The sequence below is a fragment of the Callithrix jacchus genome, chromosome 2 (assembly GCF_049354715.1).
Source record: "Callithrix jacchus isolate 240 chromosome 2, calJac240_pri, whole genome shotgun sequence".
In the NCBI taxonomy this organism is placed as follows: Eukaryota; Metazoa; Chordata; class Mammalia; order Primates; family Cebidae; genus Callithrix; species Callithrix jacchus.
The window spans coordinates 31,712,980-31,726,475 of record NC_133503.1 but is presented as its reverse complement, the minus strand read 5'-3'; the positions used below and the strand labels follow the sequence as shown (position 1 = coordinate 31,726,475).

At 47.0% G+C, this 13,496-nt stretch overlaps 1 protein-coding gene across 3 annotated transcripts in view; it reads left to right on the top strand.

Annotated features, from left to right (window-relative positions):
• SLIT3 (slit guidance ligand 3) overlaps positions 1-13,496 on the top strand; it is a 641,188-nt gene that overhangs the window by 466,971 nt on the left and 160,721 nt on the right. For all 3 annotated transcript variants that reach the window (XM_035292102.3, XM_035292104.3, XM_035292103.3), the window contains exon 7: positions 9,547-9,618. In XM_035292102.3, the coding sequence (XP_035147993.3) occupies positions 9,547-9,618 (72 nt within the window). The remainder of the gene's footprint in view (positions 1-9,546; positions 9,619-13,496) is intronic.

Genomic DNA, 13,496 nt, shown 5'->3' with positions numbered 1-13,496 from the left:
AAATGCAGCTAAAGTAGAAACTGTCTGTTTCTTCCGTTTTCATCTGCAAACTCACCTGTCCAGTAATCTAAGTTGGAGGTCACTCTCGTATCTGTGGACATGTTGGCAACTGCTTGATTTCTAAGTCAAGACTGTCCATGGTCCCGGGCTATAGATGATGAAACAGAATTGGGAGACCAAGGCCGTCTCATTCACATGGTCATTTAAAGTACATTTTAAAATCAACTCCATCACTGGAAGGCGGTTGCGCCATTCTGAATCACTGCTAGGCAGTATCTGTGATCATCTCAATAAATGAGTAAGGAGTTCTTCAGAGTCAAGGGACCCCAAACATGGGATCTGATTGAGTAGTGGCGGGATTTGAGGATTTATTTTCTCTTTTGATCTTCCACTTTTAACATTTTCGGAGGCATTATTTTTCTTTGAACGCTGAGGCTCTGCCGAGTGGATGGAGACGAATTTCTGCCTGTCATAATATGAATATACAATAAAAGAAGAATGAAAGACAAGCCCTTTTGTTAAGGAATCTGTATTATCAAAGGCCCAAATTGGCAGCTGATTGTTTTTATTTATTTCTGTAGGTTTTACATGACACCTGGAGACCGTTTAAAATGTTACTTGGCGGTGAGAGCCGCGTGTTTAAAAATAATGCTCACCCGGTGCCAAATCACTTTAGAGTCGGGTACAAATATTGAGACAAAAACCCCAGCTGTTATTGCTTTGGCTGCTAATTTGAGGTGTCAAATGAGAGCTCGACTGCTATACGTCAGTGAATAAGGCCCCTTGTGAGATCATTATGTTTTCTAACAGTTGAGAGTAATGGGCTAATCAGTGCAGCATCAGTTGTTTTCATTATATGCCCACACAATGGTTATGAGCTTTAATTTAAACGGTCCGCAGGGAGATCAAGGAACTCAGTAATATGCAGCACCCAGGATAGTCCAGGAGAGCAGGTAATGCGAAAGAGGTGGCTTCCCACCCTTGTCTCACGTCTCCCTCCACTCTCCCCCACCCCCACCAGTCACTCTTATTCCTCCGCCTTATATGCCCTTGGAGGCCCATTGCCCACTCCAAACAGGCCAAAGAGAAGCTTTGCTTAAGGAGTAGCAGATCCTTTCTATTCTTTAGGGTATTCTTAAAAACTTCAATCAACCCACCCAGCAGTTAGGCCACTAGGCTAGCCAAACTTGACCTGAGACAGCTTTGAGACCTAGCTGGCCTCTTTCCTACGTTGCCTCTCCTACCTCTCTCACTGTCTGTACTGAGCTCTCCCTGATCCTTGGACAGGAGGAGGGTTGTCTAATGCTGTTGCCTTGGGGCAGCCTCAGCGGTGAGGCCAACACCATGGTCCCTGCCACTTCGGGACCAGTAAAGGATGGGTCCCCCACAAACTCATGTGATTTGCCTCCACCTTGGAAAAATGTGGAAGCTGAAAAGGTGACATCTGTCTCTCTGAAGACAATCCTGTAAGAGACAGTTTTGTGTAATGATTTAAAATATAGGTCCTGGTATCACACCCCTGGGCTTTGAGTATTGGCTCTGCAACTCTAGCTGTGTGAGCTGGGCAGTTTCTGTCATTTCCTGGGCTTCTAAATGGAAGTAACAATAGCATCTCAGGAGTGCTGGGAGAATTGAATGAGATAATGTATGAAAAGTACTCTGCCTAGTGCTGGGACTTAGTAAACACTTCGCAAATAGTATCAGCATTATTTCTGCTATATTATGAACATCATAGATACCTTTATTGGAAGATCTTGACACGCTTACTTCAAAGCAATATCCTTGACTAGTCTAGCTCATTAGAGGAAAGTAGTGCATTCATAGGAGAACCTACACCATCCTACTTAGGTTTTCTCTAAGGATGCTTTATTGCATCCTTCTTTTTTTATTTTTTTTTAATTGCATTTTAGGGTTTGGGGTACATGTGAAGAACATGCAAGATAGTTGCATAAGTACACATGTGGCAGTGTGATTTGCTGCCTTCCTCCCCTTCACCCATATCTGGCATTTCTCCCCATGCTATCTCTCCCCAACTCCTCACCCCTCACTGTCCCTCCCCTATTCCCCCCAACAGACCCCAGTGTGTAGTGCTCCCCTCCCTGTGTCCATGTGTTCTCACCATGGGTTCAACACCCGCCTACGAGTGAGAACATGTGGTATTTCATTTTCTGTTCTTGTGTCAGTTTGCTGAGATATTGCATCCTTCTTATTCCTGGTTTCTGGAGCTTCCTAGAGCCCCCTGGCATATTACAGCAGTGTGCAGCTGGATGAGAAAGGCAAGTTCAACGTGGAGAGCAGGGAAACAGTAAAGGGAGCTTCATTTACAAATGGTAGGGTACTTAGGAGGAGGTGCTGAGGATAGAGGCCCTGGGCTGAGAGGGAGGCTTAGGGATGCCTCTTTGAGAAAGTGGAATTGAGCATTCAGTGTGTGCTCTCCTGGGGCCAAGTCCACAAAGAGAAGCCAACCACACAAATTCTAGCAAAGCGGAGTCACCCAATAGTGCTCACACTCATAGGACCTCAGAGAGTGTTTTACGGCCTGGTCATCAGCAGTAGGCCCTGATTCCTGGTCCCATGGTGGCTGCCAATCAGCAGCAAGATGCTGAGAAGAGCATCTTGCTTTGACCTATGAGCCAGAGAGGAGAGCAGGCACATAAAGGACAGTCCCAAGGACCTGTGGCGTCCCCAGTTTCACTCCTCTTGCCCTCCCTGAACCAAACAAGTGGGAGGGCCAACAGTGAGGCCCCCTTGAAGCTCACATACTGCTAGAACCTGTCTGCACATCGTCCCCTGCCAGTGGTTTAGGTATTTCTCACTGGGTCCAGCCACGGTACTTCCATACTCAGCTGCTCTTCAGGAAAGGCGTCTGGTACCGTGGCTGCATCCACCTCTGTGAATTCATTGTACGCACTAGTAGAGATCATGCTTTCTTCAGGCTTAGCATGCTGGCCATTGGACACCCGTATTTGTGAGTATAACTCAGGGCATCTCTCAGCCTCCTTTATTAAATAGACATCCTGTCATCATGGTGGTTGAACACTCACCAAGAATCTCCTGCTTGGGGGTCATTAAGGAGGAAACCACCTTGATTATATAGACTTAGGGAGAAGTCTACCTGCCTTGAGACAGGACATGAGTGGGCCAGTCTGCCAAGAGGGTCTACTGGACCCAAGGAGTCTGGATCCTCACCTACATGGACAGGAAGAGGAGGGGCTCCAAGAATACCCCCAGGAAGGTTGGCACACTGAGAGGCTGCAGTGACACTTACTGCAGATGCCTGGTTTTGCTATTATGTGATACATGTTCACAGATAATATTGTTGCATTAGAGCCAATTACATGGTGTTATGGACACACAACACTCAAGATTACACCCAGAGCCAGGAAGGCACAGAATGATAAAGTGATGGCCTAATCGGAGGAGACAGGGAAATGTCAGCCTTATTAAGGTAGCCAGGGTGGGTTGGCTGCAGCTAGACATGGCTCCTGCAGATCAAAGATGGCTATCTTGAGGGGCACAATGGAGAGCCCCACATTGGCACTCAGAAGGAAACAGTGGAAGCCAGGGGCAGAAGCTCAGTTGGAGCTCTCCAAGGGTGGTTACAGCCACCTCCATTGAGGACTATCATTTCAGAGCTTGGGCTTCTTCCTAAGCGGGAAACACCATGCCTGCCACCGAAGAGGCTTTCGGTCACAGTTGCTGTAAAAGAGCATCCTGTATACTGCGCTCTACACTCAAGTAAAGGCTCTATTCTTAGCTCTTCCCCGCATTCCGTGATTTTCCAACGTAATCTTGCATGAGACTCCTCTGGAGGGCTCATTAAACACACAAGGCTGGGACCCACCCCAGGGTTCCTGATTCAGGAGGGGTTTGATCATATGCATTTCTAACACATTACCAGGGTGATGGTCCTTGTCTAGAGACCACATTTTTTTTTTTCTTTTTTCTTGAGATAGGATCTCACCCTGTCACCCAGGCTGAATGCAATGGCATGATCCTGGCTCACTACAACCTTGACCTACCAGGTTCAAGTGATCCTCCCACCTCAGCCCTGAAGTAGCTGGGACTGTAGGTGCCCACCACCACACCCAGGTCTCTTCTGTTTTCTAGAGATAGGGTCTCCCTCTGTGGCCCAGGCTGGTCTCAAACTCCTAGGCTCAAGCAGTCTTCCCACTGTGGCCTCACAAAGTACTTGGAGTATAGGCATGAGCCACTGCACTCAGTCTGGGGACCACATTTTGAGAACCACTGCCCAAGTTCCTTCCATGTACAACCCAAGGTGGCTTCACCAGTCCTATCTCTTGAGCAGGGCCTTCTCCTAGGCTCCAGTTCCATTATGGCACAGCAGGTTCCAGAAACAGTGGGACTGATCTTCCAAGGTAGGAGTGAGACTGCCTGCTTTTGAATCCCAGTTCTGCTACTTGCCACTTGGGATTTTCTGAAAATGTTTTTTTGTGGTTTTTAAGTCGTAAATGCCTCTGACCTAAACCCCTCTTCTTACCAAGCAATTATTTGCCTTGCACAGCATATCACATTTAATCACAAACAAAGCAGGGGCAGGATGGTTCAGTTCTAGAGCAGCCAAGGACCAAGAGAATTTCTGTAAAAATCCAGATAGAAAACATTTTAGGCTTTGCAAGCCATATGATCTGTGTCTTAACTACTCAGCTATTGTAGTGCAAAAGCAGATAGACAATACAGAAGTGAATAGGTAAAACCATTTTTACAAAAACAGGCGCCACTGGATGGGATTTGGCTTGTGGGCATTTGTTTACCAACCCCTGAAACTGTCCATTATGTGAATCTTCATGTATTTATCACTCCTGGGGATCCCTTGTCCCCCCAGTACCCTAGCATTGAGCTAATAGCCCCCCAAAGATGTCCATGACCCCATCCCAGAAATCTATGAATATTGCCTTACATGGCAAAAGGGACTTAGCACATTGAACAACATTAAGGCCCCTGAGATGGGGGGTTTTCCTGGATTGTTCAGATAAGTTCTAAGGGTACTCACAAGGCACTTGTAAGACAAAGGCCCCAGTGAGTGGAGATCACAGTGAGTGGCAGGAGATGTGACAACAGAAGCAAGAGGCGTCAATGGCTGTTTGGAGCTGTGTTCAAGTATATTTTTTAAAAAATTCTTAAGTAACAGAAAGAAGCGAGAGGTTGAAGCGATGCAGGGAAGCAGCCACAAGCCAAGGACATGGATGGCCTCTACAAGTGCAGAAGGCAAAGCAACGAATTCTGCCTGGAAGCCCCTGAAAGAAATGCAGCCCTGGAAACCCATTTTAGACTTCTGACTGCAAAGCTGTGAGAGAATAACATGTGTGGTGCTTTAAGCCACCAGATTCATGGTAATCTGTTAAAGCAGCAATAGGAGACAAACATAGGCCTCACTTCTGGATTGAGTCTTGCTTGGATTCAAATCTTGGCACTACCACTTGCTTCGTTCATGAAATGGAGGTGATATCAAAAGGCCTTGCCTCATGGGGTAATGGAAGGAGTTAAATGAAACAATGCAGGCCGGGCACAGTGGCTCATGCCTGTAATCCCAGCACTTTGGGAGGTCGAGGTGGGCAGATCACCTGAGGTTGGGAGTTCAACACCAGCCTGGCCAACATGGCGAAACCCCATCTCTACTAAAAAATACAAAAGTTAGCCAGGGATAGTGGCAGGGGCCTGTAACCCCAGCTACTAAGGAGGCTGAGGCAGGGAAAATTGCTTGAACCCGGGAGGTGGAAGTTGCAGTGAGCCGAGATCACGTCACTGCACTCCAGCCTGAGCAACACAGTGAGACTCCATCTTGGAAAAAAAAAATAGAAAGAAATGAAATGCAGCACCCTTAGCCCAAAGCCCGTCTGGCGTATAATAAGCTCTCAGTTAGTGTTAGCAGTTCTCAGTAACATCTCATCTAATTGCCACTAAAGCTCTGTGAGCCCAGTGCTATTATTACCTCCATGTTACAAAGGAGGAAACATAATGAGATTAAGAAATTTACCCACGGTTGCATAGGCTGTAAGTGGCAGAGCAAGAGCCTAAACTGGGTCTCTGCCTTCAAGGTCCATGCTCGCCACCTCTCCTTGGCGTTGGGGTTGTAACAACAATTCCTCCATTGAATGCCAGCCACTTGGGCAGCGGCACAAGAACCAAATAGAATACAGTGCTCTGTGTGTGGGCAAAAGCTGCCAAGACTGGAAATCAAATAAATCTGTGTTTATTAGGGAAATGAAAACTGTAGCTGCCGTAGTGATCAGCGTTTGAGAGGTTACCAACCCTCTGACATCCACGAGCTGGCCGGCCCCAAGCAGCAAATCATGGAAGTCTGAATACTGTGTTTAGTCATTTTGGTTCTGGAATAATTGCTATTATCGTAAATGTTTTATAGCCCTCATTACAACTCACATTTAAATATCAGTGTAGTGATACATTAATAAGTCATCGCTGCCGGACTACTGCCGGATGCAGTTATAGTTGAGGCCCTGCTTATAATTGTACGTATATTCAGCTAAATTAGAGCCAGTCTGTGCACTCCACCTGATATTGAATGACTGGGCATGCTTGGAAAGAAGCCCCTTCTCTGCAAAGGCTTCTTGCTCTTTGAGAGATAAGAAGGATGCTCAAATTTTTCGTTTGGTGCTCAGTCAACAACCCTAACTTGGTTTCCCTTAAGGGTACAGCCCAGAACTCTGAAATGGACAGAAGGGGAAATGGAAGCATCATTTCTGCTCTGGAGGTATTCCTAATCCAGTGGAGAAGGGGAGAGGAGCATAGCCCTCACCCCCAGGAAGCTCCCTGCCAAGGCAGAGAGCCTGGTCTGCTGGCAGTGACAAATTCTTTGGTGTTATTTGATGAGATATTCTGAAGGCTCTCTGGATGGACAGAGGCAGGATAGATTATCCCCCACTAAGCATCTCCCCACATACACAGAAAACAGCTAAGTGGGTTCAACTTCATAAAATGCCAAGTACCTACATTGGTGAGTTAGTGAAGTTACAAAGTAGGCAGAAGCAGGCAATGCAAATTTTGCCTATTCGTTCTTCTTTTTTTTTTTGAGACAGAGTTTCACTCTTGTTACCCAGGCTGGAGTGCAATGGTGCAATCTCAGCTCACTGCAACCTCCGCCTCCTGGGCTCAGGCAATTCTCCTGCCTCAGCCTCCTGAGTAGCTGGGATTACAGGCACGGGCCACCATGCCCAGCTAATTTTTTGTATTTTTTTTTTTAGTAGAGACGGGGTTTCACCATGTTGACCTGGATGGTCTCAATCTCTTGACCTTGTGATCCACCCACCTCGGCCTCCCAAAGTGCTGGGATTACAGGCATGAGCCACCGAGCCCGGCCCTATTCATTCTTCTTTACTGTGCCATATGCCTAACAGTGCCAGACACAGGGTAGGTGCATAGTAAATCTGGGAGGGAGGTAGGGAAGGAGGGAGGGAGAAAAAGAATTAGGTTCTGTGCCCTTCACCAAGCAGATAAGTAAATATGGGGGATTATAGGAATAGTCTGGGGCAAGGGAGGTATAGCCACTGGAACCCTGCTTTGGAGTGGGATCACAGGGGGCTGGAGAAGGAATCTTTACAGGTCCCCTTGGGTAGGATAGAGAGTATGGAGGCCACTGCATGCTGGGTAAACCTCTGCTTCTGTTTCCATGGGGGTTGCAGTAGAGGGGAATACAATAGGCCAGGCCAGGACTAGATTCTCTGCACCAATGTGAGTAACATATTAGCCTCTACTTTCGGAGCACATACTGCATGCTAAGCCTTTTACCAGCCTGTGAGGTAGGTACCATTACCTGTTTCCTCCGACACACAAAGAACCTGCAGAGAAGAGATGTTGATAACTTGCCCAAGGCCACAGAACTCAGAAGTAGTAGGATTTGATTTCAGCTGTGTACAGAGCAGGACACGAGGCTATAGTAATTCACCAGATAGCAAATGGTCCTGTCTTTGTAGACTTAGGATATAGGGGCATTTTAAGAGGAAGATAATGTGTTTAACAAAAGCCAAGGGCAAAAGATGTCTGGCTTAACCCATGAAGGCTTCCAAAGTAAGGGTCCAGTAGGGGCCCATGGATACCCAGGAGAGGGGAAGAGGAATTGGGTTGAGTAGGGGATGTCTGTTGCGGTTCTGGGAGGAGCGGAAAAAAGAAAGGCACAGGAACAAGGGGCCACCATGAGGGACTGTACCAAGGGCTGTATCCAACTCTTGCTCTTTGAGAGGTGCAGTGAGACAGTGTAGGGTCAGGGAACTGAGAGCTAGGTCTGACTTTCCACGTATTGTGTGTCTCTACCTGGGTAGTCACTGGACTAACTGATGCAAAAGGCCCTCCTGCTACATGATGTTTCTGTCTCTGCAGGTGGCTTCCTTAGCTGCCATGCTTTCCCTGAGCATCTGTAATAGGTTCCTCCAGAAGGGAAAACCAGGCGCTTGTCTATAGCCTGGCTTCCTTCTTCAACAGCCTCACTTCAGTCTGGTTTATTTATGGAGCTCACTCCTTTCTCTTTGCTTTTCCCTGCACAAAAGTTCCTGTCAGTGCTAACATGCACCGTAGGAGCTCTGTTTATGGTTGTGGTGATGCACCAGAAAGAGGAGACGCACAGAGCTCACGGACCTGCTTGAGATTAGATGTGCTGAAGGCCAGGAACAGTGGCTTACGCCTGTAATCACGGCACTTTGGGAGACTGAGAAGGTGGATCACCTGAGGTCAGGAGTTCAAGCCCAGCCTGGCCCACATGGTGAAATCCTGTCTCTACTAAAAATACAAAAATTAGCCAGGCACCTGTAATGCCAGTAACTTGAGAGGCTGAGGCAGGAGAATCACTTGAACCCGGGAGGCAGAGGTTGCAGTGAGCTGAGATCGTGCCACTGCACTCCAGCCTGAGCGACAAGAGCAAGAGCGAAATCCCATCTCCAAAAAAAAAAAGATCAGATGTGCTGAAAGAGTCAGAAGATGCCTAGATACTATAGAATCACCTATCCCCACAGCATCCTGTGCGAGGCGACACATGCAGTGGATGGGACGAGGAGAATGCAGTGAGGTAGTGCTGGGCTCAGGTCCCGTCTCCAGAGCATTGCCGTGATTGCTCTTGAAAAAGTTATTGTGCCTCTCCGTAGCTCTGCCTCCTCATCCATAATAGGATAACGTGTTTGTAGATTTGTGTGTTATTAAGCATATCTGTTTCCTTCCCTATAAACCAAGGACAGGAGTATGTAACTAGCATTGCAGACGTAAGAATTAGAGATGTTATAATGAAGCACTCCGTGCTTAGGAGGGTTTCAGGGACCGATACTCTTACTCAAGGTGGGTAGGCAAGTCCTGAGAGGGCAGCAGAGTGAAGGAGGGCTCCACCTGAATAAAGGAGTCTGGGCATGCTCTTCTCGTCTGGAGACCCATCCACCTGTCTTCAGCTGCTCCACTGGTCAGGCCATGATTCTTGACTCATGGTCTTGCAGTCACATCCATCCCCCACCCACCTCCTTCTACAAGCATCTTGGTGCCTCCCCCTGCTGCTCCCTGGCTGACCATCTCCCTTCTCTGTCTCCACAGCACTCTCAACAACAACAACATCAGTCGGATCCTGGTCACCAGCTTTAACCACATGCCGAAGATCCGAACTCTGTGAGTAAGAAGTCCGCGCATCTCTCCCACTTACTCCCTACCTCGTACCCAAAGGGCTGCACTCTAAGCTGCTGATAAAACCTATTGTGCTATGACTTGGCAGATGGTTCCTGGATTCAAATGCCTCCTTCTTCTGCTATTAACCAAGGGGTGCCTTGGCAAGTGAGGGTGGATGCAGAGACAGGTCATGGTGCCACCCGTGGTTCTGAACCACTGTTCTGCATCAGACAGACTCATTTCTCTTACCCTAGAACTGTGGGAATTCTTCCTGTATTGTCTGCATGTTTTCCTTCGTGATAGAAAAGATTATTAGTTTTACATTGTCACAGAACATATACAACCCTGACTGAATGATTCACCATTTGCTTAGCTAATGTCACATAACATCGGCAATTCTGTCACATTGCTGGTGGTTACAATGATTTTCCCCTTGGGAATGAATAGTGCAGGAGAACAAGCCCCTCCTCTCCACCTGCCCAGCCCCACCCACCACATTTCCCTGCTCACCTGCTCCCTGGATGATACTCTGATGTTAGAATGCAGTCATTCTCATACTTGGTTCTTTACCTTTAATGCCTTAGATGGGCTTAAGCTTCCAGTCTGGGTACTCAGGAAACAAATCTCCCCATCATGACCAATACCAAGAGCAGTTCTACTGCTCTTACTACCTGGGGAGTTCCCCTGTGCTCCCAGTCAGGAACCTCTTTGTAAGTTTCTCTGTAAGTAGACTCTGTCAGCCTTTCCAGAGTTTCACACTTGATGCCTGGCTTGTGTTGGCGGAGCTTTGCTGGTATTTGCATCTCACTAGTCAGAGAGAGCCAGCTCCCAAGGGTGTCAGCCAGAAACATTTAGGGCCAAGGCCAAGGGCTAGAATTCCTGGAGCCCCCTTTATTAGCTCTGTGTCCTCGGTTCCTCCTCTATAAATAGGAATGGTGGTGGGGATCAGATGAAATTGGATATTTAAAGTGCCTGGCAAGCGGTAGACAATAAATGATATTGATCATTACATTATTATCACACTATTAGAAATCTGGACTGAAAGTTCCAAGCAGCCATCTGATCTGTGCTCCCTGAGCAACACAGAATCCATGAGATTTGGAAATCCTTAAAGCAATGCTTCCCAAGTGGTATCCCTAGACCAGCAGCATCAATATCACCCAGAACATGTTAAAAAAGCAAGATTTCAGGCCCCACACCAGACATACCAGATCACAACCTCTTGGGGTGGCACCCAGCAATCTGGTTTTTAGAAGACCCCCGGGAGATTTTAAAGCTCATGAAGTTTGAGAACCACTGCGTTCATGAGAAGGCAACTTTATGTTTGGACGAAAATAAAACAAAGACCAAAGAAGCAATTTCTATAAAGAGGCAATACAGAGAACCCTAAGAAGAACACAGAGTCCGCAGTTAGTCAGGCCTGAGTTTAAATGGGAGCTCTGACACTTAACTTGGAGAAGTTTTTTCATTTCTTTACGCCTCAAGGAAAATGAGTTAATGAATGCTTTTCTCAAAGTTGCCATGAGGATGAGGTGCAGTTTGACATGTAAAGTGCCTGGTACATGGTGTGCACACAACAAATACTAGTTAATATAAGGAATAATAATCTTTGCTCCCATCTTTGCTTCCCAAATTCTTCCCTGGATCCCTCATACGATAGCATAACTCAGCCAAGAAAATCTGTTCTTTTCCCTCCCTCTTAAAATAGGATAGCGCAGTAATGGAATTTTAAGAAGCCGTTTGGTCTTCAAAGACCTCTTCAAAGTTCCCAGCAAACCACAAATGAGCTGGCAAAGAGTGGGGCCCAGGGCTTCTGGGCAAGAAGGCGAGAGTGCACCTCAGGGTGCTGGGCTTGCATTACCCCAGACAAGTGGGTTGCATCGAAGAAAAATGACTCTCACCTGCAGGAATCAGCCGTCCAGCGCCTGTGAGCTGTTCCTGTGATTTATCCTTCCCTTCTTTGTTATTTTCAGTTTAGGAGCAGCAATAAGAGAAGCTGAGCTTGTTCCATGGGAGTTGGGGGGACAGGGTTAGGCCTGGATCTGGGGTGCTTTGTTTGGGCTGCAGTAGGGTGGGGGAAGAGAACAGGAGGGTTTTTTTCTACTGGTTTCTGTTGTCATTCTTCTCTGCCATCCTGAACATTCATCTGATGAGTTCAGATCAATCAATCAATCTCGTCTGTTCTCTTTGCTCCCTGCCTGCTGCCATTTTCTCTTTAGTTTAATTTCAGAGATGGCTCTGTACAGAACTCCCTGGAGACTTGAGCTGACTAATCCCCCTTCACTGTAATTAAAGTGTGTATGGGGTTGGGGGGGAGACGGCTGGTGGTGGTGGAGAAGAGGGGAAGAGGAGAGAGGAAGGAAGTCATAAATGGGATTTCTAAAGGAAAGCTTTTATACTGAATTCAGAAAGCCACATTTTATAGAAAATGAACACTGACCCTCTCTAAAAGGATTTGCTGGAAATTTAATTTAGCGTCTGTGGCTAAAAGGCACCTTTTATAAATTGGCATTTGTATTCATTCACCTTATGTTCTGTAGAGGTGGTTTCATCAACATGGAGTATGATGTGTCCATCAGCAAAAGATTGCAGAACAACATGCAGGACCCACCTAGCCACCTCGGTGCTTCAGTATCTAAATCAGAAACTGCAGCCTTGTCCAGGCAGGGCCAGGGACTGGGAGGAGAGTGAAGTCTGGAGCTAGTCTTCAGTGGTTTGCTTCATGCCAGGCCTTGTACTAAGCACTTCCCGTGAATCATTTCAATTCTCACAGCAGCCGTAGGAGGGAGGCACTGCTAATATCCCCATTTGACAGATGATCACACTGAGGCCCAAAGTTAAACTGTCACATAGTCAAAGTCAGAAAGCATGGAGCCAGTGTCAGCCTTGGGCATTTACCATCACAGCCTGAGCTCAGGCCATTCAGCAGGAACCAAGGCAGAAGAGCAGGTGCCAGGTGAGCAGAGGAGTGGGGATGAGAGCCTCCACACAGCCCAGGAGCCTATGGAGGCCACCCTCCCTTGTGTCATTGCCATCACACCTCACCAAAACTATTGAAAGTGATTAAAATCATGTCCTTTCTTACTCAAGAGGATTCGAACTTCCCCTGAAACTGCCTAAGCTCAAATTTCATGCTTAATATGATTATTTTTCTTTTGATATTACTATTTGGGATGATATTGCTTAACTTGATCTCCCAAACATGTCATGAAAGGCAAGAATTTACTCAGCTTGACTCTTTTGCTGCTTCTGGTGGATACAATTCTAACAAGAGGGAACAGTCTCTGTCCACCACCCTGGACTCCACTGCCCTGGGCTTTTGACGAGAGCCCTCTCGTGGCTCCAAATCAGTTTGGGTCACCTCTTTTCTCTGGTGCTCTTGGGAGGAGAAAAACTTCTTTGAAGATGGACAAAGGGATCGGAACCATCTACAGCAAGATTAAGGAGAGAGATAGCTTGGGGCCAGCCAGCCAGGAATGAGAAAGGATTACCTAATAGAATCTTCCAAAGGGGAAACCTCTGACATTTTTATTATCCCAGAAATTAATCAGCTCAGTAAGGATCTGACTTATCTAAACATCATTTTTGTTGTTCCATTGATCTCTTACCCTTGATCGGAACCGAGGGGAATTTGTTTGCATTGATCTGTGATCTGCCTCATGCACCCACGCTCCTTGGCTCATAGAGAATCCCTGCTGCCTCAGCTTCCATGCCTCACTGCCCAAGAGGACAACCACCTTTCCAAATAAAAGCCAAACGCTCATTAAAAGGTTCTGTTTCTCCTGACACACGAAAGAATGGCACCTCAGGCTGTGCACGCCCTTGCAGCCTGCTCTGTGTTCTGCTTTATCCCACAAAGAGAACTACTGTAGCCACGTTCC